The 27,053-nt window shown below is 49.2% G+C and overlaps 1 protein-coding gene across 1 annotated transcript in view; it reads left to right on the top strand.

The window, feature by feature from the left end:
• Positions 1–27,053, top strand: part of mgat4b (alpha-1,3-mannosyl-glycoprotein 4-beta-N-acetylglucosaminyltransferase B) — a 452,622-nt gene that overhangs the window by 324,936 nt on the left and 100,633 nt on the right. Inside the window, exons 6-7 of the mRNA XM_072512689.1 lie at positions 5,563–5,676; positions 13,784–13,859. Coding sequence (XP_072368790.1) covers positions 5,563–5,676; positions 13,784–13,859 — 190 coding nt within the window. The remainder of the gene's footprint in view (positions 1–5,562; positions 5,677–13,783; positions 13,860–27,053) is intronic.

Raw genomic sequence — 27,053 nt, forward strand, 5'->3', positions numbered from 1 at the left:
CACAAAGTACCTATGAGGCACAAGTCAGGAGTGTAATGGAATACTCTCCACTTGCCTGGATCAGTGCAGTTCCAGCAACACTCAAGAAGCTCAATATCATCCAGGACAAAGCAACCTCCTCGACTTGCACCTCATCCATGACCATAAATATTTACTCCCTCCATCACCAACCACCTTGGCTCCCATATGTACTCTGTGCAAAATGCAGTGCAGCAACTTCAACAACCCTTCCAAACCGGCAAGCTTTGTCGCCTAAAACAATAAGGGCAGTAGGTGCACCAGAGCACCACTGATTCCAATTTCCCCCAAACGTACACCATCCTAACTTGGAAATATATAGTGTTTCTTCACTGTCACTGGGTTAAAACTGTGGAACACCCTACTTAACAGCCAGTATCACACCTACGCTACATAGTCTATGCTACACAGACTGTTGTGGTTCAAGAAAGTGACCAACCACCACATTGCAAGCGTAATTAGGAATAGACAATAAAACCTGCCCTTGCAGGTTATTATTCTCATCCAGAGAATAATTTAAAAATGAATTCATATTTAGTTGCCTCAAACTGAAATTGTCATGTGTTAAAAGCACCAACTTTAGACAGTAATGCAGAAAATTGTCTTTTTGTCAAAACAACAGAGAAAACCCCAAAACAATCTGAAAAAACCCTTTAACACCATGAGACAAATAAATGGTGCTGGCTTGGCACTTTCGTTACCAGTATCCTATTGAAGCATGTTGTGAAATTTTGCCCATGCTCAGATTGAGTCATCGGTCACCTTCCTTTTTTTTAAATAGTTTTAATTTGTAGAGCACCCACTTATTTTTCTTCCAATTAAGGGCCAATTTAGCAGCCAATCCACCTAATCTGCACATCTTTGGGTCGTGGGGGTGAAACCCACGCAGACATGGGGAGAATGTGCAAACTCCACATGGACAGGGACCCGGGGCCGGGATTGAACCTGGGTCCTCAACGCCATAGGCAGGAGTGCTAACCACTGCACCACCATGCCACCCATCGGCCATCTTTCTACTGATTACTGAAAGCAATTGGTGAAACAAACAATTATAGGTCAACTTTTTGAGAGCAACTGAAAATACAACATCAATGTTGTTAATAAAATGCACAAACGGCAACTTTATAAGCAATAATAACAATCTACAAATTAACCATTTATAATGCAACAGAAACTTATTTTAAAAAGGTGAGGGGAAAAATGACAACAGAAAATATTCAGAAAATGGTTGGAATTGATTTAGCTTGATTAACAGTTTTGTTGTTAGTTGATCACATGTGGTTCATAAGTAAGACACTATGTTGCATTGGGCATGAACAATCATGGATCAGCATACTGAAATCTTTTAGGGTAGCAGGACTAGTTGATGACCATTCAGCCTATCGAGTCTACACCGATCCCCTAAATAAACACTCTACCATGGCCACTCCCCAGCCTTATCCCCGTAACCCCACCTAACCTGTGCATCTTTGGACACTAAAGGGCAATTTAACATGGCCAATCCACCTAACGTGCACATCTTTGGACTGTGGGAGGAAACCAGAGCACCCGGAGGAAACACATGTACACTGGGAGAAAGTGCAAACCCCACACAGACAGTCACCCAAGGCTGGAATTGAACCCGGATCTCTGGCGCTGAGAGACAGCAGAGCTAACTGCAGCACGGTAGCATAGTGGTTAGCACAATTGCTTCACAGCTCCAGGGTCCCAGGTTCGATTCCCGGCTTAGGTCACTGTCTGTGCGGAGTCTGCACGTTCTCCCCATGTGTGCGTGGGTTTTCTCCGGGTGCTACGGTTTCCTCCCACAGTCCAAAGATGTGCAGGTTAGGTGGATTGGCCATGATAAATTGCCCTTAGTGTCCAAAATTGCCCTTAGTGTTGGGTGGGGTTACTGGGTTATGGCGATAGGGTGGAGGTGTTGACCTTGGGTAGGGTGCTCGTTCCAAGAGCCAGCGCAAACTCGATGGGCCGAATGGCCTCCTGCACTGTAAATTCTATGATAATCTAAGAAGTCAACGCTCGCTACGAGATAGGCGCTCCTAGCTACCAGTCCATACCAGCTTTTGAATCCTGCAGACTCAGGACCTGAACGAAAGGCCATTTGTTCCCCTGATCTGGTGGGCCAATTCTGAAGCTAAGTATAGGCCTTTTAGTGATAGGAATAGTCTAGAAAGTAGAGTTTATGCATGAGTAGTGATTTACTGTGTATAACAAATGTGTTTTGATTTGAATCTTACTAATTGGTGTGTTGAGTTATTGATCATTACTTGAACTTGAACCTCGTAGCGGTATCATAAAGATACCTGGCGACTCTAGAGCAAAGGTTAAACAAACAGAGCAAATTACGATTTAAGAGCCAACCAAAAGTTAGCAACATGTACAACAACTCACACAACAGCAATGTGACGATGATCAGATCATCTGTTTTCTTGGAATCCCTACAGAGCAGAAGGAGGGCATTCGGTCCATCGAGTCTACACCAACCCTCCGAAAGAGCACTCTACACTTCCCTGTCCTATCTCCGTAACCCCGCTCATTGATCATGGCCAATCCACCTAACATGCACATCTTTGGACTTGTTTAAAGGGATGTTGATTGAGGGATAAATGTTGATACCAGGGGAGCTCCCTTGCTATCCCAAGTAATGCTAAGGGATCTTTTACTTTCACTTGAGAGAACAGGCAGGGCTTTGTTTACTATTTAATCTTTCAACATGAGGCAGGATACTGAATTTGGTCCAAGTATGAGGTGTCTTGCCATAGACGTTACTTTGCTTTGTTGCTCAACAATTGCAAACTAAACCTGTTAGACCTGGTTTGAAATTGTTAATCAGTCCACCTTTCTGACAATCATAGAATTTACAGTGCCGAAGGAGGCCATTCAGCCCATCGAATCTGCACCGGCTCTTGGAAAGAGCACCCTACCCAATGTCAACACCTCCACCCTATCCCCATAACCCAGTAACCCCACCCAACACTAAGGGCAGTTTTGGACACTAAGGGCAAATTTATCATGGCCAATCCACCTAACCTGCACATCTTTGGACTGTGGGAGGAAACCGGAGCACCCAGAGGAAACCCACGCACACACGGGGAGGATGTACAGACTCTGCACAGACAGTGACCCAAGCCGGAATCAAATCTGGAACCCTGGAGCCTTGATGCATCCGTTCTAACCACTGTGCTACTGTGCCACCCTGTCTGGGCCCATCATTGAATGCCACCTCCTTGGCTGACCTGCAGCACCATCAGTGTCAATCGTTCCTTCTGGCACTGACTGCATGCAGAGCTGCCAGCTTCTGTTAGGCAGGCAACTCGGGGCTTCGTTCTGAAGGTGGGCGGAAGTCTTGCCTCCTGCTAATTAAAGGACCATTCCCAAGAACTTAGAAGCAAGGCAAGCTGCCACGGTGTAGGTGGGCCCACCCCCGAAATGTACGCTGGGGTGTGGGAAGCGTGCCCTCGGATTTATAATCCAGCCCTATCTTGTACTTTTCATTTTGGATTCTCCCAGAAGTTGAAATATTCTCTCCAGAACTCTCTCAGTGCCAAACCATTCATAATTTTGAAGACTTTTATTTGGTCGCTTACAAATGTTCATGCCTCAAACTGTTCAGTTCTTCCAATATCTCTAATCTTTTAATTCTGGTACTATCTTTGTAAAACCTCTTTTGCAGTGCAAAGCCCTGCAATATTACTTGGTTTAATTACTTGGGGCAGCACGGTAGCATTGTGGATAGCACAATTGCTTCACAGCTCCAGGGTCCCAGGTTCGATTCCGGCTTGGATCACTGTCTGTGTCTGCACGCTCTCCCGTGTCTGCGTGGGTTTCCTCCGGGTGCTCCGGTTTCCTCCCACAGTCCAAAGACGTGCAGATTAGGTGGATTGGCCATGATAAATTGCCCTTAGTGTCCAAAATTGCCCTTAGTGTTGGGTGGGGTTGCTGGATTATGGGGATCGGGTGGAGGTGTTGACCTGGGGTAAGGTGCTCTTTCCAAGAGTTGGTGCAGTCTCGATGGGCCGAATGGCCTCCTTCTGCACTGTAAATTCTATGTTAATCTATGTTAATGATTGGTCAAGTAGGTGGCAAATGGAGCGTGTAATGTAGGGAAGTGTGAAATTATCCATTTTGGTGGGGGATGTAAGAAGTCTTACAACACCAGGTTAAAGTCCAACAGGTTTGTTTCAAATCACTAGCTTTCAGAGCACTGCTCCTTCCTCAGGGAATGTGGAACAGCATAATGTATGTCCAGTTTTATTTAAGGGGCTTTGGAGTATGTATTGCTGCAGTTATATAGGGCTTTACTAAGATCACATTTAGAGTAACGTGTACCGTTTTGGTGTCCTGTCCCAGAAAAGGATACACTTAAGAAGGATGCACTGAGGTTTACAAGTTTGATTCGTGAGGTGAGAGCACTGTTGCATGAGGAGCGATAGAGCCTTTGTTCTGGGGTTTAGGAGAATGCGAGATGATCTAATTGAAATGTATAAAATTCTTCAGGGGACTTGATGCCAAGAGACTGTTTCCCCCATCCAGAGAGTTTTAAAACCAAGGGTTATAGCCTCAAGATAAGGGGTCAGCCATTTCTTCTTCAGAGGGTTATGAATTTTTGGAACCGTCAACTTCAGAGACTGGATGTTCAGTCATTGAGTGTATTCGAGACTGAGATAGAGGGAATTTGGGGAATATGGGAACAAGTGGGAAAGTGAAGTTGGTGTAGATGGGACCTTCGTTTAATGATAGTGAAAAGGTTCTTCAATGCTGTAACTGGACGTGATGGTCTAGTTAAGGGCTCAAGACCATGGCTGGGAAATGACCCCCAAACTTTGCTGAACATCGTCTGATCGTGCTTGACACCACTGTAGTATCTTCTAGGTTTCTAGTTTGGAGGAGGGAATTCCTCCAGCTTTGCACGGAGGGTTTGATTTAGGTTCGACACAGATTTATGGTAAAAGTACCAGAGATGAGGGGCGTTTATTTTCCACAGTGAGTTGTATGACCCAGAATGCATCGCCTGAAACGGCGGGAGAAGCAGAGTCAACAGTAACTGTCAAAAAGGAGTTGGATAAATATTTGAAAAGAACAAGTTGGCAGGACAATGAGGAAAGAGTGCAGCAGTGACACTGATTGTATAGTTCTGATAAAGAGATGAGCACAGATGGGATGGGGAAATTAACCTCATTCTGTGCTGTATGATTCTAAATGCATATATGTGCTGATGCTCACTGGTTGAAAGAAGGTTTTGGCTGGGTCCCCATGAGCCTCGCTCATATTCAAGACTTGCACGTATATAATGGGCTTTGGGTGAGGCATCGTAGGATGACTAGAGCCAAACTCCAGCAAGGGCTTGACACCTTCAGGACAAGGTGGAGAGGGGAACTGGAAACTGGTGAGCCAGAGGAATGAGGGGGGTGAGGGTGGTCAGATAGTTCTTGGTAGTAACCTTTGGTGCCACCGCGGCTCTTGGCAACCTTTGTGGAATTTGGCTCCATGAATCCTGTCTGTGCGGATCAACCATTAATTGTTTTAATTTCACTTTCTCCCTAGATTTCCAAATGAAATTATGTCAGGTTTGCTTGAAGTCATTGCCCCCTCGGTGAACTACTACCCTGATTTCTCCCATCTGAAAGAAACCTTTGGCGATCCCAAAGAGCGGGTCAGGTAAATCCAGTTGAACCCAATGAATGTGTTGCAACTTTTGTAAACATGTGCAAAGAAATGGGAGAAGGATTCAATGGCATCAGATTTTAATAAGTAAATACAACTCATTCATATCGGAAACCATTGGCTACTCCTTAGTTATGCTTGGCTAATTTAATTTTGAAATTCTTATATGATGAGGAGTCCTAATGTGATCCAAAATCATTCTAACATGCGCAGTAAAGAATTATTTTAATTAGTGTTTGGTATGTCGCATTGCTTTTACTTTTGAAGCATTGAGAGAAGCCAAGAAAGAAAAATAACTCTTGCTTAAATCATGCCATTCATACCCTCAGATGTCCCAAAGTACTCCATGGCCAATGAATTTTTATGACGTGCAGTCTATGTTGTTTATTTAGGATGACACAACCAATTTGTGCACCGCAAGGTCCTTCAAACAGCAAAGAGAAAAATGGCCAGTGTAGGGTTTTCTTTTAACTCTCTCTCGATACGCTTTAGGGTAATCAGAGCCAAGATCAACAAAATATTGAACATTATATCTCCTCTCCGGAGGTTTATGGATAGAGATTGATGCAGCCTTTAAATCAGCAGTGCAAATTCGGGCAGCATGGTAGCACAGTGGATAGCACTGTGACTTCACAGCACCAGGGTCCCTGGTTCAATTCCCCATTGGGTCACTGTCTGTGTGGAGTCTGCACGTTCTCCCCGTGTCTGCGTGGGTTTCCTCCGGGTGCTCCGGTTTCCTCCAACAGTCCCACAGGGACTGGTTTAGCACACTGGGCTAAATAGCTGGCTTTTAAAGCAGACCAAGGCAGGCCAGCAGCACGGTTCAATTCCCGTACCAGCCTCCCCGAACAGGCACCGGAATGTGGCGACTAGGGGCTTTTCACAGTAACTTCATTTGAAGCCTACTTGTGACAATAAGCGATTTTCATTTCGTTTTCATTTTTCAGTCCAAAGACGTGCAGGCTAGGTAGATTGGCCATACTAAATTGCCCTTAGTGTCCAAAAACGTTAGGAGGGATTATTGGGTTATGGGGATAGGGTGGAAGTGAGGGTTTAAGTGAGTCGGTGCAGACTCGATGGACCGAATGGCCTCCTTCTGCACTGTATGTTCTATGTTCTAAATTCAGAATGATGAAATTGTTCTCCTTCAAGAAGACTAAGGGGTTAATCCTCCAGCGACATTACAAAGTAATTAACAGCACAAAAACAGACCATTCAGTACAACTTCTCAATGTCAGTGTTGATGCACCACATGAGCCTCCCCCATCCTTCTTCATCTAACTCTTATCGACATTTCATTTGATTCCTTTCTCCCTTGCGTGCTTATCTAGCTTCCTTTAAATGCATCTCTTTATTCGCCTGAGCTATTCCCTGTGGTAGCAAATTCTACATTCTCACCACTCTCTGAGTAAAGAGCTTTCTCTGGAATTCCCTACTGCATTGATTAGTGACTATAACGGTCCTAGCTCTGCTCTTGCCCACAAGTAGAAATATGGAATTCTTTGACTGGTCCAGGGGCAGGGAACAGCGGCAGGCGAGCGCTAAAAATAATGTTGCCGGCCCAGTGGTCCTGTTGGAAGGGCACCATGGGAGCCCAGAACCAAAAGACCATTTTAAAATATTTTACTTGAAAAGAGTTGAGAGAGGGCATTTTGGGTGTGTTGTGCCCTCTCACTGCCATGGCATTGTTGTGTTGTATCTAAACTGGAGAACCTCCTATTAGCCTCCAGCTTTGAGATCCCTCTCACTATCTTTAATTGGATGGCGAACCCCTCCTCTGGCCATTAATTGACCAATTCAGGGAAATCATAGGGAGGTGACTATTACTGCAGAGTGCGGCCTTTTGTTTTCATTTACAAGATGTGGGTATCACTGGCTCGGCTAACATTTATTGCCCATCCCCAGTTGCCCTTCAGAAGGTGGTGCCTCCTTGAACCACTGCTGCCCCCCCCCCCCCCCCATTTAAGCCTAACAGGAAAATCCTTGTTTCTAGTTCTGCTCTTATCAAAATTGTTTCTTAAACTTAAAGATCTATTAAGTCACTCTTCGTCTTTTATTTTCGAGAGAAAAGAGCCCCACACATTATTATTGGTGGTCTGGTCAGTTTTGCAAAATATCATCTCAAATTTATTATAATTGTTGGTTTTGTACATTGCTAGTGCAGAGAAACACTTCCAATAGCTTTTTCTTCTCTATAACTGGTTCCCACCATTTCCAAGGCCGAGCTCCCCAGTAATCTCATTTTTATCCCAGCCTCTTATCTCCACAAAATAGCATTGTCTGAATTGGTCTTTTATTCCCTTTGGAGCGATATCTTTCAAATTTGGCCAACCTCCCCAGCATGTTTTCTGAATAGCAGCAATTCTATATCCTATGCTTTGTTGTTTATAAATTGAATCAGATTCTCCCCTTTGAGCATCCCACGGTTTTAAACCATCGTCTCAGCTTTCTTTAAAACTCGTATATGAAAAGTCCAAGACTGTTTTTGATGGTGTTGTGTTACGATCCCAGTTGATGTTCTAACTGGATGGGAAGATCCCAGAATAGAACCCATGCTCAAACAACCGTAACTTTTACTTTATTCATCAAACATGGAGGAACAGTCCCAGGATCGGTGGAAAACATTTTTATTAAACATGGAAAAATTGGATGATAGGTGGTGTCTCAGAGGGATGTATAAACACTTTAGAACAGGTCGTTATTACGAGGGAGGAAGCGTTAGGTGTGTTAAAAAACATTAAGGTAGCCAAATCCCCAGGGCCAGATGGCATCTATCCCAGATTACAAGAGATTAAATCGCTGGGCCTCTGACAGAAATCTTTGTGTCCTCAGTGAGATCCCAGAGGATTGGAGGACAGCCAATGTTGGACTGTTATTTAAGAAGGGTTGCAAGGATAATTTGGGTGAACTTGACGTCAGTGATAGTGAAATTGTTGGAAAAGATTCTCAGAGATAGGGCGGGATTCTCTGCCGGCGGGATTCTCACTTTTGCTGGCGCCAGGGGGTTTCCCAATGGCGTGGAGCTGCCCCACAATGGGAAACCCCATTGACAGGCCAGCGTAACGGAGAATCCCGCCGGCTGGTCGGAGCAGAAATGTGGCGCGGCGGTGCGGAGAATCCAGCCCAGGACCTGTGCACATTTGGAAGTGAATGGTCTTATTAGCGACAGACAGCATAGTTTTGTACGAGGGAGGTCATGTCTCACTAATTTGATGCAATTTTTTGAGGAGGTGACAAAAATGATTGATGAGGGAAGGGCTGTGGCTATCGTCTACATGGACTTTAGTAAAGCATTTGATAAAGTCCCTCATGACAGGCTGGTGCAAAAGATTAGATCACATGGGGTCAGGGGTGAAACTAGCTGGATGGATCCAGAACTGACTTGGCCATAGGCGACAGAGGGTAGCAGTGGAAGGGTGTTTTTCCGAATGGAGGTTTGTAACTTGTGATGTTCCGCAGGGATCAGTGCTGAGATCTCTGCTCTTTGTAATATATATAAATGACTTGGAAGAAAACGTAGTGGGCCTGATTAGCAAGTTTGTAGATGATACTAAGATTGCAGGAGTTGCGGATAGTGATGAAGATTGTCAGAGAATACAACAGGATATACATAGGCTGCAAAATTGGGCAGAGAAATGGCAGATGGAATTTAACCCGGACAAATGCGAGGTGATACATTGTGGTAGATCCAATTCGGGTGGGAGCTAAAAAATAAATGGCAGAACCATCAGGAGCATAGAGACAATGAGAGATCTGGGTGTGCAGGTCCACAGATCCTTAAAAGTGGCAGCACAGATGGAAATGGTGGTAAAGAAAGCATTTGGCATGCTTGCCTTCATAGGACGGAGTATCAAGCATAAAAGCTTGAAAATTATGTTACAATTATTTAGAACATTGGAATACTGTGTCCAATTCTGGTCACCGCACTACCAGAAAGACGTGGAGGCTTTGGAGAGAGTACAGAAAAAGTTTACCAAGATGTTGTCTGGTATGGAGGATATTAGCTATGAGGAGAGATTGAATAAACTGGGATTGTTCTCCCTAGAGAGACGGAGGCTGAGGGGCGACCTGATAGAAGTTTATAAAATTATTAGGGGTATAGATAGGGTGAACAGTTGGCAGCTTTTTCCCAGGGCGGAAATGACAAATACAAGGGGGCACAAGTTCAAGGTGAGGGGGGAAAGATTCAGTGGAGATGTGCGGAGGAAGATTTTTGACTCAGAGGGTGGTGGTGGCCTGGAATGCACTGCCATGAGAGGTGGTTGAGGCAGATACGTTAGTGACCTTTAAGACTTATCTGGATAGGCACATGAACAGATGGGGTATAGAAGGACACAGGCGGTTGGTCTAGATAGGACACGTGATCGGTGCAGACTTGGAGTGCCAAAAGGGTTGTTCCTGTGCTGTATTGTTCTTTTATACCACAATGTTCCTTTATCCTCCCATAGCTTAACAATTACGCACAGTTTTTAAGATGAACATAGAACATAGAAAATACAGCACAGAACAGGCCCTTCGGCCCACGATATTGTGCCGAACCTTTGTCCTAGATTAATCATAGATTATCATTGAATTTACAGTGCAGAAGGAGGCCATTCGGCTCCCTGAGTCTGCACCGGCTCTTGGAAAGAGCACCCTACCCAAAGTCAACACCTCCACCCAACACCAAGGGCAATTTATCATGGCCAATCCACCTACCCTGCACATCTTTGGACTGTGGGAGGAAACCGGAGCACCCGGAGGAAACCCACACAGACACGGGGAGAATGTGCAGACTCCGCACAGACAGTGACCCAAGCCGGAATCGAACCTGGGACCCTGGAGCTGTGAAGCAATTGTGCTATCCACAATGCTACCGTGCTGCCCTTAAGAACAAATAAATCTACACTATATCATTTTACCGTAATCCATGTACCTATCCAATAGCTGCTTGAAGGTCCCTAATGTTTCCGACTCAACTACTTCCACAGGCAATGCATTCCATGCCCCCACTACTCTCTGGGTAAAGAACCTACCTCTGATATCCCTCCTATATCTTCCACCTTTCACCTTAAATTTATGTCCCCTTGTAATGGTTTGTTCCACCCGGGGAAAAAGTCTCTGACTGTCTACTCTATCTATTCCCCTGGTCATCTTATAAACCTGAATAACAAAACATGTTTGATGCTACAATGGTCTTGTTGACACACAAAGTCCCTTTGAAGTACGCAAAATGCCTGTGGTCAAATGTTATGGGACCAGAACAGAACTCCAATTTTGGTTAAGATCCTGCATGAGGGAAGCATGGTAGCGCAGTGGTTAGGACCCGAGTTCAATCCTGGCCCCACACTGTACGTGTGTAGTTTACACATTCTCCCCGTGTCTGCGTAGGTCTTACTCCCCACAACCCCAAAAGATGTGCAGGATAGGTGGATTGGCCCACTAAAATTGCCCCTTAATTGGAAACATAATTGGGTGCTCTAAATTTGTTTTTTAAAAAGATCCCAGATTAGAACCCAGCTGTATGCTTTTGGTCTAACAGTGAGGCAATGTTATTGCACCACAGGAGTGGTAACACTGACCAGTAGACAGCTTTTATATTAAAACAAACTTTAATTTGAACACAGAATTAAGCACATTAGCAACAAAGAAATAGCTTTACGGTTAACAGGTACAACATCTCACTTGTTTCCTGAAACCTGACTCTACCTTCCAATTAAGCAACCCATACATTTTGAATATCACCTGTGTATAAAGTTGATAACAAGGGTTACTTATCTTGATGTGGAGTCCTTTGAGCGAGGGCTCCTGGCACTGTGAAGCAATAGTGCTAACCACTGTGCTACAGTGCCGCCCATGACTTGTGTGTGGAGTGTGTAATGTATATATGCGGCTGCAGCTTGTCAGCCTTCTGAGTGTCAGTCACGGACCCGGCGAATTTTGCACCATTTCTCATTGGAAGCAATTGTGTTGCACGTGGCGCCGGTGCTAGCCCCTCCATGGTCGCTGAATCGGCCCAGGTGCGGCGTAGTTTTGCTGTCGCGGAAGCCCACGAATCCTGCCCGGCGTCAACATTTAGTCTCCGGAGGGGGAATCCCGCCGCCAGTGTTTTGGCCTCAACTACTTCCTGTGGTAATGAATTCCACAGGCTCACACTCTCTCTGGGTGAAGATATTGCTCCTCATCTCTGTCCTAAATGATCTACCCCATATCCTCAGACTATGACCCTTGGTTCTGGACACCCCACCATCGGCAACATCCTTCCTTCATCTACCCTGTCTAGTCCTGTTAGAATTTTATAGGTTTCTATGAGATTCCCCCTCATTCCTCAGAACTCGAATGAATACAATCCTAACCGACTCAATCTCTCCTCATACAACAGTCCTGCTATCCCAGGAATCAGTCTGGTAAACCTCCTCCACATGCCCTCTAGAGGCAGAACATCCTTCCTCAGACAAGCAGGCCAAAACTGCACACAATATTCCAGGTGTGACCTCACCAAGGTTCTGTATAATTGCAGCAAGACATCCCTGCCCCTGTACTCGAATCCTTTCGCTATGAAGGCCAACATACCATTTGCCTTCTTTACTGTCTGCTGCACCTTAATGTTTATCTTCAGCGACTGGTGTACGAGGACACCCAGGTCTCGATGCACATTCCCCTCTCTTAATTCATGGCCATTCAGATATCATAGTGCTGACAGGGTCGATTAGCCTGAAACATTCAAGTCATAGGCTAAAATGCATTTTAAAAATATGTGAGAGGCTGTCAGCTTCACTGTTGAACTTAATGCAGAGAGTTTAGGAGCATTTGCCTTGCCAAAACAATCATTAAAGTGATGATAGCACATAGATGGTATTGTTACTGTAGGAATTGGCTTTTACAGGGAAGATGCAACTTCAAACTGACAAAATGCAGAACTCTTGGGCACAATATATCTACATGATTTGGTGTAAGTAGGTGCCTTCTATCTTTGCCATAATTTAGGAACTGGTGGGCAGCATGGTGGCACAGTGGTCAGCACTGTGGCTTCACAGCGCCAGGGTCCCAGGTTTGATTCCCTGCTGGGTCACTGTCCGTGCGGAGTCTGCAAGTTCTCCCTGTGTCTGCGTGGGTTTCCTCTGGGTGCTCCGGTTTCCTCCCACAGTCCAAAGACGTGCAAGTTAGGTGGATTGGCCATGATAAATTGCCCTTAGTGACCAAAAAGGGTGGGTGGGGTTATTGGGTTACGGGGATAGGGTAGAAGTGAGAGCTTAAGTGGGTTGGTGCAGACTCGATGGGCCGAATGGCCTCCTGCACAGTATGTTCACTGTTGCCTACAGCGCTGAGGACCTGGGTTCAATCCTGGCCCTGGGTCATTGTCCATGTGGAGTTTGCACATTCTCCTCGTGTCTGCGTGGGCTTCACCCCTACAACCCAAAAGATGTGCATGGTAGGTGGATTGGTCATGCTAAAATTGCCCCTTAATTAGGAAAAAAATAATTGGGCACTCTAAATTTATTTTAAAAAATTTAGGAACTGGCATTTGCTTCCCTATTGCCTTTAATTCTGCCATTAACTGCCATCCTGACCACCGCTCTACTCCATAACACACTCGAAGATGCCTGTTTGCTCAGAAAGGATACATTTATTAATACTCCAGCCCTTCCATGGTTTATGGGCAGGATCTCCTTCCCCTCACAAAAGCCATCCCACTCAGCCAAACATCACCTGTCCTGTCCAAACTGTCCCCACACAGTGTTGCTCTCACCACATCCGATTCTCCCCCAACTACTACAATACCGCTGTCAAGGAAAATCCTTTTTCGTGGAATGAACTCGGCCCTGGCCCATTTTGTATAAACGGGATTTACCTGTATTACGCCTCTGTGAACCTTGGTGACCACGTAATATTAATGAGAGCTGCTCTTGTAATTGGGATGCTTTGTTATCAAAGCAGATATGAATGGAGTCGTACAGTAGCTATTGGGTGGATATTTGCAAAATATTTCAAAACCATTCTCTGCTTTTGAGATCTGTAGTCTTGCTGTAAGTTACTCTAGGTAGGGTTCACAGAGTGCATCAGAAGAGAGAATGCTGACCTCAATATGAAAAGAAAGACAAGAATCTTCTTTTCATTTCAGATGGAGAACAAAGCAGAACCTGGACTATTGCTTTTTAATGATGTATGCTCAATTGAAGGGCACCTATTATGTACAGGTAAGGGAGCTCACAATCACTCTTTATAGTTACCTCCTGCTTTAAAGAGAGCTCTTCCCGCCGGACAAGATCAGAGCAATGCAGGACACTGCCCTTGAGCCATTTGTAGCAGCTGGTTTGTGGTTCTCCGGAACCTTTTGGTCAATTACACATTGATCTGTCCATTGAAAGGTTTCAGGCAGCAATTGGGTCGTTACCCTGAGCTGTTAAAGTAATAACATTGTTTTTTACAAGCACTTAGCAAGACCACAATGTAATATTGTATACAAAGAACCTTTGGGAATTCTGATGGTAATATTTTGGTAATGTGATTTTGTATGTGCCTGCAAGATCTTTTCAAAATACATTGAATGTTCATCCCTACACTACAATACAATGGTCTCCTCTCATTCAGATCATTGTTTCTGTGCTGGCTCTTTGAAATAATTATTCAGTTCATCCACGTCTTCTGCTTTTACGCCCTAAACCTACAGGTTTTTCCAATTCCAGGACTAATCCTATATCCTTTTTAATGTTAATCTAGAATATGCTCCACCACTTGTTCAGGCAGTGCATTCGAGTCATCATACGTCATTGAGAGGGGGGGAAAGTCCCCACTTCCCTTCTTTCTTTTGTCAGTGTTATTTGAATTATATTACAGAAATGTGGTTAATAATTAACCGTCCTCAGCAATGGCCTAGCAAACCACAAAATATATTTAAGAAGGCAACTCACCATCACCTTCGGCAGGATAATTATGGATGACTTATAAATGCAGGTCCACATCCATGAATGAATTAAAAAATAAAGTTTGTCATATTTTTCTCTAGCTTGAAGAGCTTGCTGAAAAACCTGGGTGCGATTCTCCGTTTGGGAGATTTGAGTGTTGATGTCTGATTTGAATTACTTTTGATTCGGGTTCCCGTTGGGAGCGCTATTTCCGGAGCAATTCAGGACATGCTAATGGGCCAGCATTCTGTCCGCATGAATTTAGGGCAACTCTCATTCCCGCTGACGTCGGATTCGCTGGGGCCGGAATTGGGGCTGGTATAAGCACTCTACTCCCACACACTCTCATTCCAGACAAGAAGATGGCTCCACAAAGAGCAGCACCACGCTTCGGGGGCGCAGAGCTTGAGAGGATGTTGGATGCGGTGGAGGAAAGGTGGGATACCCTCATCCCGGGTGGGCAGGAGGCTACCCGCAGTCATTAACGGGGCCTTGGCAGAGGTGGCCGAGGGGAGTGGTGCAAGAGAGGGCCATCCCTGAGGCGGAGGTGCGCATGTGAAAACAAAGTGAGCCCCAATGCAACATTATGTCCTTATAGGAAGTGAGTCACTCCTCTCCTCCAGACCACTCCTTCCCAAGGTCTCACCATGTTTCTTGACTTTTGTCTTGCAGAATCACCAGACAGAATCACCAACAGGCCAGGCTGGCCCGTCTGGGTTACGTTGCCCCCAGTACACCCCGGTGAACCAGTCCGGGATGACACTGACTTCTTGGCACTGTATTCACCTGCACCGCACCCTCCACCAGTGAAAGCATATCACCTCGGTGGAGTATTTTAGTGAAGAGACTCCTGGGTCACTATGTGGTGCTCACATCACACATGCTGCAGACATCAGGTGAAGTTAGGGACTTCAGAGGGAGCTTACAGTTGGAGGGCTGCCCGATCCCAGGAACCAGCTGTAGTCTGGACAGGTTTCTGGAAAGTATGATCCCGTCACTGGTGGAGATGCAGATACAGAGCCAGGATCTGCAGGAGGGGGTGTCAGCAACTTTCCCGTGCCTGCAGGTGCATTTGGAGGAGTCCAATTGCCTTGAGGTGCAGGAGATGGTGCCGACAATGCATGGTACCCAGGCCAACACTGAACGGGTGGCATTCGCTGTGGAAGCATTGGCTCAAAAAATCACAGACATGGGTCATGGTGCCCAAGGTTTGGGGCAATGACTGAGGCTCAGGACAGGGGAGCCCAGTCACTGGCAGCCGTGGCCCGGGCCCACATGGACGTTGCTGCGGAGCTCCATAGCTTGGCCCAGTCACAAAGGTCAAGGCTGAGGGCGTTGAGAGCATTGGCTGGGCGCTTACTGAACTTGGCCAGTCACAGAGGGACATGACCGTGGCACAGAGACTCACTCACTCGCTGAGTGGCATGTCCCAGTCTCTATGCTCCATGGTTGAGGGCATTGAGATAAAAGCAGGCCTCTAGGAGTGGCAGTGCCAGGTGAATCTAGAAGTCTCTGGAGCTCTCTCACTTCCGTTCCATGGAGTAGCACAAGGGCCCTTGAGCAGCCTGAGTCAGGAGGAAGTGATGGGGCATGTGCTGGTGCCTCCCACAGGGGAAGTTTGGAGGTTGGCTGTAGTGTGTGGGAGGACTTAATGGGGCAGGGGCTCCAGGACAATTGAAAGTTCCACCTGGGATCCCCCCCCCACCACCACCACCACCCCAAAGAATATATGGGCCTGTGAGATGGATTGACCAGCACACATACAGGGATCACTCGGACGGACAATGGGAGGTGATCCTGAAGGCAGGAGTCAGACTTTGTCAAACGATGAGGAGCAACATAATTAGCGAGTTCTCATCATCCTCCATCCCATGCACAAAATCTGCTGATACTGCCTGCCCAGGCCTAACACATTGTAGTGATGCTGGTCGGACCCTTGGAGGGGAGGTTGGGGTGGTGGGATGGAGTGAAGGGAGGAGAGACGGTGTAGAAGTGTTTTCAGAGGCTAAGTGTTGAGCTGGCTTCCACGTGAGGGAGCCTCCTCTTAATTACAACTCAGCTAACATACAGACTCACAGAGACAGCAACTCCGGTAAAGATGTTCTTTCGTTGCCAACGTACGATGAGGGAGCAATCTGGGGCACATTGACTCGACCTTGCTTTGCTTTAGATTCAACAGTTGTACAATTTCCAAAACTCAGCGGCCCTGCCTCAGCTGGACTTGATCCAATCTTTGTGGCTGCAAATTGCATAAATTGACCAATAAAATTGCTTTGGGGTAACCTGGGGCTGCGTGACCAGCTCATGCACCTGCAGGGCCTCACTCATGGTGTTCCGATGTTTCCCAGACTCTTCTTATCAACTGTCCTTGATGCCTTGTATAAACAGTCATCTTTATCTTACTTCTGTCTCTGAATGGTACTATAGTAACATTGTCTAATTAGCCAAGGCTGTTTGGAGGTGTATTCTGGATGTGTCTGTCCTTTGTAGGGATGTGGCCAAGTCTGGTTGGTTTATGTCCCATCATGCTCAGTGCACAATTCACTATCATTGGTGCCCTACCCAGAAATGTGTTCTCTGTTACTCAGGGTTATGTTTGTTTGCTATTGATCCTGTAGGTCTTGATAATTGAACAAGGTGTATGCTGGGTTACGTACTACTTGTGTATATTAACTTTACCCCCTTTCAGACAGGGAAGGATGTGAGCAGCTATGCGGGAAGGGAGCACCACTTCAAAAGGGGTGGGAAAGAGTGTGGAGACGTGAGACAGGGTGGCGAAGGTCAAGCTTTTTAGTTGGCAAATCTGGAGGTGATCAGGTTGCCCTCTGTGCGGCGGTCCTGGATCACATGTTGGGCTGCCTGCCGTGCCATCCCGAACTCAGCAGGCCTGCATGATGCTTGAGACCCCCCTGGGGCTATATTGGAGCGCCCGACCAGAGCGGCCCAAGCATCGGAAGTGCATCTTTAAGACGCCAATGCACTGCTCAATGATGCCCCTGGTTGGTGCATGGTCAGCCGTTCCCCCAGTATGTGGTCTTCCACACGGCACCCCTGTCCCCATCAGTGAGTCGCACCAGCCCTGTAATGTGGGGAGCCTCTATCCTCGCCACCCGTCCATGATAACAGGGTTGATGAGTGCACTGAGGTGAGCCAGCACCTGGTGGGCCACTGATTGAGCTTGGCAGCATCTATCCCGTTGATGGGTCAGCTGGGGTCTGAGGGTTTCCAGAGAGGTGACCTGGGAGGACTCCCAACAGAGGCTCTGTGAACATTTACAGGACACAGGGAGCAGTCAGCAGAGTGAGCAACCAGGGACCTTATTCCAAATGGGTGAGTTTAAAACAAATACTGCAGCAATGGCAGCCTGAGCCAGGCCAATCCCAAGGGGGCACCTGGAATCCTCGGAGCTGTAAGCAAGTCACTGCCCACTACTCCCCCAGCTCTGGCAGCCAGGTCCCAGCAAGCAGTACAATTTCCAACATTTTTTTCAAACTTTGCCCACCTCCTCTCTCTCTCTCTCTCTCTCTCTCTCTCTCTCTCTCTCTCTCTCTCTCTCTCTCTCTCTCTCTCTCTCTCTCTTCCCCCCCCCCAAACAGCTATGGCACCCAGTCCCCACTTGAAAATACCCGTCAAACCCGCGTGACTTCCATCGGAGAGGGGTGGAGAATCGCAGAGGCCCAGAGCAAAGTGGGTCAAACCCACTAATCACATCTACATGAATGCAAATACTGGTTTTGCATGCCGGTGCAGGGCACGAACCTCGTTGTCGTCACTAGCGAGGGACTGGAGCATGGCATCCAGTTTGGTGCCGGGCGCGGACCTTGATTTTGGCTGGATGCCTAATTCCTCCCTCGATCACAGTTTGCATTTGTGGTGTTGTGAGGTGGAGAATTTAGCCCTTGGTTTTGTTTCTTGTTGATTCACAGAAGTTGTGACTTATTTATTTGGTCCATATAAATAATAAATGATCTTTATTATTGTCACAAGTAGGCTCACGTTAACATTGCAATGAAGTAGCCCAGCAAACCACACCCACATGTTCTGGGCGCGCCCAGCGCTGGAGGAATTTTGGAAGGGCGTAGCGAGGACGGTGTCGAGGGTGGTAGGTTCCAAGGTCAAGCCGGGCTGAGGGCTCGCAATATTTGAGGTGGCAGAGGAGTTGGGAGGCGAAAGAGACCGATATTCTGGCCTTTGCGTCCTTGGTAGCCCGGCAAAGGATTCTTCTTCAGTGGAAGGATGCGAGGCCCCCAAGCGTGGAATCCTGGATCAATGATATGGCGAGGTTTATCATATTGGAGAGGGTGAAATTCGCCTTAAGGGGATCGGTGCAAGGGTTTTTCAGGCGGTGGCAACCGTTCCTAGACTTCCTGCTAGAGCATTAGAAGATGGTCAGCAGCAGCAACTGGGGGGGGGGGCTCGTTTTTCTTGAGTGGGCGTGTATATTTGCTTTTGCGTTGATGATGGCTGTTAATTTATTATTTATGTATGCGGGGAGGGGTTGTTCTTTTCTTTCTGTATTTTGTTGTTGATATTTTGTGAAAATTTGAATAAATTTTTTTTAAAAAATTTTAAGCATTGCAATGAAGTTACTGTGAAAAGCCCCAGGTCGCCACACTCCGGTGCCTGTTGGGGTACACAGAGGGAGAATTCAGAATGTCCAATTCACCTAACAGCACATCATTCGTGACTTGTGGGAGGAAACTGGAGCACCCGGAGGAAACCCCGCAGACACGGGGAGAAAGTGCAGACTCCACACAGACAGTGACCCAAGCCGGGAATCGAACCTGGGACCCTGTGACGCACGATCAATAACTACTAAAACAAGGTTGTAGTGCAACTGAAGGCTTTAATAAGCTAGAAGTATTCCCCAGCAGCTCAGGTACAGAATGAGGGCTGCTGGGACAGCACGAGTTCTTATACCCTGCCTATCGGGGCGGAGCTACCACACTCTACAGCCAATGGTAAAACCCCTAGGTTTAATGGCACTTCAGCCTCTCAGGTACCGTAATACCTGATAATACCACATTCACCCCCTGTTAAAAAAAGAGTCCAGCGGGGGTGGTGGTCAGCAACTACAAGATGTAACAATATGGTATAATCAGTTACCGTGATACCTCCTTCCAGTGTTTAGTGATTATTTACAAGTATGGCAGACATGTACACTCAATGTTTAATATTTACAGATCAGTTAAAATGTTGCAATCAGTCGGTCGGGCGCCCTGGTCGTCCTCTATGACCTCGTCTGAGCCTCGGTGGTGCCTCCGGTGGGGGCTAGGGCGTCTGCGACTCCGGGAGCGTGGCTTCAGCCTCCATGGCAGCTTCGTCGCCCCTAGATGGCGCAGGTGGGAAATACGGCTGACCCGGGAAGGGGGCGCCCATAGGGGGCGTCGTTGGGTGGGACTGGTGGCTGGGATGTACGTGGGATTCCGGCGGGCGCCAGGTCCCGTCGGGAGACCGTATCTTGTCGGCCGTCAGGGAACGCCACGTATTGGGGGTTAGCATGTAGCAGATGGCGTATTGGGGGTTAGCATGTAGCAGATGGACTCTCTCGACCAACGGGTCCGACTTGTGCGCCCGCACGTGATTTCGGAGCAGGATGGATCCGGGTGTTGCCAGCCAAGTCGGGAGCGAGGTCCCGGAGGAGGACTTCCTGGGAAAGGCTTCCTTCCACATAAGCAATATCCTTCGCCGGGCTACTAGGGACGCAAAGGCCAAGACATCAGCCTCTTTCGCCTCCTGCACTCCCGGCTCTTCTGCAACCTCAAATATAGCCAACCCCCAGCCTGGCTCGAACCGGACCCCCACCACCTTCGAAAGCACCTTTGCCACCCCCACCCAGAACCCCTGCAGTGCCGGACATGACCAAAACATGTGGGTGTGGTTTGCTGGGCTTCTTGAGCATCTCCCACACCTATCCTCTACCCCGAAAAATTTACTGAGCCTTGCTCCGGTCATATGCGCCCTGTGCAAAACCTTGAACTGTATCACCAGGCTTAGCCTGGCGCACGAGGACGACGAGTTTGCCCTACGTAGGGCATCAGCCCACAGCCCCTCCTCAATCTCTTCCCCCAGCTCTTCTTCCCATTTCCCCTTCAGCTCATCCACCATGATCTCCCCCTCATCCCTCATTTCCCTGTATATATCCGACATCCTACCATCCCCCATCCATGTCCCTGAGATCACTCTGTCTTGAATCTCCTGCGTCGGGAGCTGCGGGAATTCCCTCACCCGTTGCCTCGCAAATGCCCTCAGTTGCATATACCGAAATGCATTCCCTTGGGGCAACCCATATTTTTCCGTCAGCGCTCCCAGACTCGCAAACATCCCGTCTACGAACAGATCTCTGAGTTGCACAACCCCAGCTCTCTGCCATGCTCCAAATCCCCCATCTATCCTCCCCGGGACAAACCTATGATTATTTCTTATCGGGGACCGCACCGAGGCTCCTGTCCTTCCCCTATGTCGTCTCCACTGCCCCCAAATTTTTAGCGTTGCCACCACCACTGGAGGGTGTATTTCTTCGGAGAGAACGGCAACGGCGCCGTCACCAGTGCTTGTAAGCTGGTTCCTTTGCAGGACGCCATCTCCAATCTCTTCCACGCCGCTCCCTCCCCTTCTCCCATCCACTTACACACCATTGAGATATTGGCGGCCCAGTAGTATTCACCCAGTGAGATCCTTTGATTAACAGGGTGGATAAGGAGGGAACAGCGCCTTACTGTATCGGGGTGTATAAAGCTCTCCGTGCTCCCAGAGTCGATCAGGCAGGACGTCTCGCGGCCGTTGATGAAGACAGTCGTCGTTGCTGTTGAGCGTGTTCGAGGTCGAGTTTGGTCCAGAGTCACCGAGGCCAGACGCAATAGTTGTGGATTTTGTTCAGGCAGTGCGTGGTCGGCCGAGCTGGGTTCCTGGGGCCCCATCCAAGATGGCGTCTCCCATTGGTCGCACATGGTGGCCGGGGGTGTACAAAATAGCGGCGCCCATACTTCCAGTGTGGTGTCCGAGGGACAAGATGGCGGCACCCGGCGTCCGCACGTGGCCCTTGGATATGGGGATGGCGGCGACCGCTGGCCGCACGGGGCCCGTGGAGAAGTTCGCTGTCGCGGTCCGGAGTCGTCGCTGGAGACCGCGGCCACCGCTCGTGCCTGGCAGACCCCCACGAAATGGCCCTTTTTGCCGCATCCCTTGCAGATGGATGTGCGGGCTGGGCAGCGCTGGCGGGGGTGCTTTGCCTGCCCACAAAAGAAACAACGGGGCCCATCGGGGTTGGCCGGCCGCCTTACAGCGCAGGCCTACGGAGAAGGTCTCTGGGTCGGCCGCTGTGGGATTTCACGCTGCCCAGGGGGCCGCCGCACGGTCGGGCACGTAGGCTCGTGCGTTTCTGGAGGCCACGTCCATGGACCCTGCAAGGGCTCGTGCCTCCCTAAGTCCCAGGGTGGCTTTTTCTAAAAGACGCTGGCGGATTGGTGAAGAACTCATACCTGCTACAAAGGCGTCCCGGACTAGGAGTTCCGTGTGCTCGCTCGCCAAAACTTGCGGGCAGCCACAGCTTCTGCCCAGAACCAGTAGCGCGCGGTAGAATTCCTCCAACGATTCCCTGGGGGGTTTGTCATCTTCTTGCCAGCTGCTGATGAGCGTAGACCTGGTTTACTGGGCGAATATAGTGTCCTTTTAAAAGTTCGATTGCTGCATCAAAGTCTTCCGCGTCCTTGATGAGGGTGTAGATCTCTGGGCTTACCCTTGAGTGCAGGACGTGCAGTTTCTGCTCCCCGAGGGTGTGCCTTCAGCCGTCTCCAGGTAGCCTTTAAAACACGCCAGCCAGTGCTTAAAGATCGTCGCTGAGTTTGCCGCGTGGGGACTGAGTTGCAGACACTCCGGCTTGATTCGGAGGTCCATCCTTTCTACTTAAATCTAGCTTATTAAATTGATGCACGATCAATAACTACTAAAACGAGGTTGTAGTGCAACTGAAGGCTTTAATAAGCGAGAAGTATTCCCCAGCAGCTCAGGTACAGAATGAGGGCTGCTGGGACGGCACGAGTTCTTATACCCCGCCTATCGGGGCGGAGCTACCATACTCTACAGCCAATGGTAAAACCCCTAGGTTTAACCAATGGTACTTCAGCCTCTCAGGTACTGCAATACCTGATAATACCACACCCTGGAGTTGTGAAGCAGCAGTGCTAACCATTGTGCTACCGTGCCGCCCAATTCCTAACTATTCAGATATAGACCATTTGGCACAACTGGTTTGAGCCATTGTTTATGCTCCACGTGGACCTCCCTGCACTTTATTTCATCTCTTCTTGTCAGTTTACTTAAATGTTTAATAGCTGATTGTTATTTTCTTCCTGCCAATATTTTGTAAAGTGCTGAGAAACATCAGCACCTAAGCTTTCTTTTTAAAAAAATATATATATTTATTCAAATTTTTCAACCCAACAAAAAGAAAGAAACAGAATCAAAAATTATACATTGGATTTCCCCCACATACACTAACCCCCCATATGACATTTAAAGCACCAATAGGGAAGCACCCCCCACCCACCCAAACACCCCCCCAAAAGAACCCCCCCCCCCCCCGCCCCTGGGCTGTTGCTGCTGCTGACCTCCTCCTAACGCTCCGCTAGATCGTCTAGGAACGGTTGCCACCGCCTGAGGAACCCTTGCACAGACCCTCGCAAGGCAAACTTTATCCTCTCCAGCATGATGAACCCTGCCATGTCATTGATCCAAGCTTCCACGCTAGGGGGCTTCGTATCTATCCATAACAGCAAAATCCTCCGCCAGGCTACCAGGGACGCAAAGGCCAGAATACCGGCCTCTTTCGCCTCCTGCACTCCCGGCTCGTCCGTTACCCCAAATATTGCCAACCCCCCAGCTCGACTTGACCCGGGCGTTCACCACCTTGGACATCATCCTCGCAAAACCCCTCCAAAACCCATCCAGTGCCGGGCACGACCAGAACATATGGACGTGATTTGCCGGGCTTCCCGAACACCTCCCACATCTGTCCTCCACCCCAAAGAACCTACTCAACCTCGCTCCTGTCATATGCGCTCTGTGAGTGACTTTGAACTGTATTAGGCTGAGCCTGGCGCAAGAGGAGGAAGAATTAACCCTACTCAGGGCATCAGCCCACAGACCCTCATCTATCTCCTCCCCAAGTTCCCCCTCCCACTTGCCCTTTAACTCCTCCACCGAGGCCTCCTCCTCTTCCTTCAGCTCCTGGTAAATCGCCGAAACCTTGCCTTCTCCAACCCATACACCCGAGATCACCCTGTCCTGAATCCCCTGTGCCGGGAGCAGCGGGAATTCCCTCACCTGCCGCCTCACAAACGCCCTCACTTGCATGTACCTGAAAGTGTTTCCCGGGGGTAACCCAAACTTCTCCTCCAGCGCCCCTAGGCTCGCAAACGTCCCATCAATGAACAGGTCCCCCATTCTTCTAATCCCTGCCCGATGCCAGCTCCGAAACCCCCCATCCATCCTTCCCAGGACGAACCGATGATTCTCCCGAATCGGGGACCAAACCGAGGCTCCCACCTCGCCACTGTGTCGCCTCCACTGCCCCCAGATCTTCAACGTCGCCGCCACCACCGGACTCGTGGTGTACCTTGTCGGCGAGAGCAGCAGCGGTGCCGTCGCCAGCGCCCTCAGGCTCGTGCCCACACAGGACGCCATCTCTAACCTCTTCCACGCCGCCCCCTCTCCCTCCATTACCCACTTATGGATCATCGCCACATTGGCTGCCCAATAATAGCCACACAAATTTGGCAGCACCAGCACCCCCCTGTCCCTGCTACGCTCCAGAAACACTCTCTTCACCCTCGGGGTCTTATTCGCCCACACAAAACCCATGATGCTCCTACTTACCTGTTTGAAAAAGGCCTTGGGGATCATAATGGGAAGGTACTGGAACACAAAGAGAAACCTCGGGAGGACCGTCATTTTGACCGACTGCACCCTACCCGCTAGTGAGAGTGGCAGCATATCCTATCTTTTAAAATCCTCCTCCACCTGCTCCACCAACCGCGTCAAATTGAGCTTGTGCAGGGCCCCCCAACTCCTAGCTACTTGGATCCCTAGGTACCGAAAGCTCCTTTCCGCCCTCTTCAGTGGTAGCTCGTCTATCCCCCTTCCCTGGTCCCCTGAATGCACCACAAAGAGCTCACTCTTCCCTACGTTGAGTTTATACCCCAAAAAGTCCCCAAACTCCCTAAGGATCCGCATGACCTCCGCCATCCCCTCAACTGGATCTGCCACATACAGCAACACATACAATGACACCCGGTGTTCCTCTTCTCTTTCCCCCCCCCCCCCCCCCCCCCCCCCCCCCAGACCAGCCCCCTCCATTTCCTGGACTCCCTTAGTGCCATGGCCAGAGGCTCAATTGCCAATGCAAACAACAAGGGGGACAGGGGGCACCCCTGCCTCATCCCCCGGTACAGCCGAAAGTACTCCGACCTCCGCTGATTCGTAGCCACACTCGCCACCGGGGCTCTATATAGCAGCCTGACCCAGCTGATGAACCCCTCCCCGAACCCAAACCTCCGCAACACTTCCCAAAGATACTCCCACTCCACCCGGTCAAAGGCCTTCTCCGCGTCCATAGCTGCCACTACCTCTGCTTCCCCTTCCACCGGGAGCATCATAATCACATTGAGGAGCCTCCGCACATTTGTATTTAATTGCCTACCCTTCACAAATCCCGTCTGGTCCTCATGAATCACCCCCGGGACACAGTCCTCAATTCTCGTAGCCAGCACCTTTGCCAGCAACTTAGCATCAACATTGAGGAGCGAGATCGGTCTATACTACCCACATTGCAGTGGATCCTTGTCCCGCTTCAGGATCAAAGAGATCAGCACCCTAGGCATTGTCGGGGGCAAGGTCCCCCCCCCTCCCTCGCCTTATTGAAAGTCCTCACTAGCAACGGGCCCAACAGGTCCACGTATTTCCTGTAGAATTCAACCGGGAACCCATCCGGCCCCGGGGCCTTCCCCGCCTGCATGCTCCCCAATTCTTTAACCAGCTCCTCCAGCCCAATTGGCGCCCCCAAACCAGCTACCTCCTCCTCCTCCACCCTCGGGAACCTCAGCTGATCTAAGAATCGTCGCATCCCCTCCTCCCCTGCTGGGGTCTCAGCCCTGTACAGATCCCCATAGAAGTCCCTAAATACCTTGTTTATTCTCACCGCACTCCGCACCGTCTTCCCCCCTCTATCCTTAACTCCATCAATCTCCCTCGCTGCCTCCCTCTTACGAAGCTGGTGTGCCAGCATCCGACTCGCCTTCTCCCCATACTCGTACGTCGCCCCCTGCGCTTCCCTCCACTGTGCCTCTGCTTTCCCTGTGGTCAACAGGTCAAACTCCGTCTGGAGGTTCCGTCGCTCCCTGAGTAGCCCCTCCTCGGGGGCCTCTGCATACCTCCTGTCCACCCTTACAATCTCCCCCACCAACCTCTCCCTCTCCTCTCTCTTCTCCCGGTGGGCCCTAATGGAGATTAGCTCTCCCCTGACCACCACCTTCAGCGCCTCCCAGACTACCCCCACCTGCACCTCCCCGTTGTCGTTGGCCTCCAAATATCTTTCAATGCACACCCGCACGCACACCTCCTCATCCGCCAATAGTCCCACATCAAGGCGCCACAGCTGGCGCTGGTCCCTCTCCTCTCCTAACTCCAGCTCCACCCAATGCGGCGCATGGTCTTGAGATGGCTATGGCCAAATATTCCGTTCCCTCCACTTTCGGGATTAGCGCCCTACTCAAAATGAAAAAATCTATCCGGGAGTAGGCTCTATGGACATGGGAAAAGAAGGAAAATTCCCTGGCCAGCAGCCTGACAAACCTCCATGGATCCACTCCCCCCATCTGGTCCATAAACCCCCTGAGCACCTTGGCCGCAGCCGGCCTCTTCCCCGTCCTGGAACTAGAGCGACCCAGTGCTGGGTCCAGCACTGTGTTGAAGTCTCTCTCTCTCTCTCTCTCTCTCTCTCTCTCTTTCTCTCTCTCTCTCTCTCTTTCCCCCCCCCCCCCCATTATCAAGCTTCCTACCACCAGATCCGGAATCTGACCCAGCATGCGTTTCATAAATCCGGCATCATCCCAGTTCGGGGCATATGTGTTCACCAGTACCACCCGCACCCCCTGCAACCTACCGCTCACCATCACATATCGACCTCCATTATCCACTACAATATTCATTGCCTCAAGCGACACCCGCTTCCCCACCAGTATTGCAACCTCTCTGTTCTTCGCATCCTGCCCTGAATGGAATACCTGTCCTACCCATCCCTTTCTCAGCCTAACCTGATCTGCCACCTTCAGATGTGTCTCCTAGAGCACAACCACGTCTGCATTCAGTCCCTTTAAGTGCGCGAACACCCGGGCCCTCTTGACCGGCCCGTTCAGGCCCCTCACATTCCAAGTTATCAGCCGGACTGGGGGGCTACTGGCCCCCCCCCCCCCCCCCCCGCCAACTAGC

Source organism: Scyliorhinus torazame, chromosome 7, assembly GCF_047496885.1.
Source record: "Scyliorhinus torazame isolate Kashiwa2021f chromosome 7, sScyTor2.1, whole genome shotgun sequence".
Classification (NCBI taxonomy): Eukaryota; Metazoa; Chordata; class Chondrichthyes; order Carcharhiniformes; family Scyliorhinidae; genus Scyliorhinus; species Scyliorhinus torazame.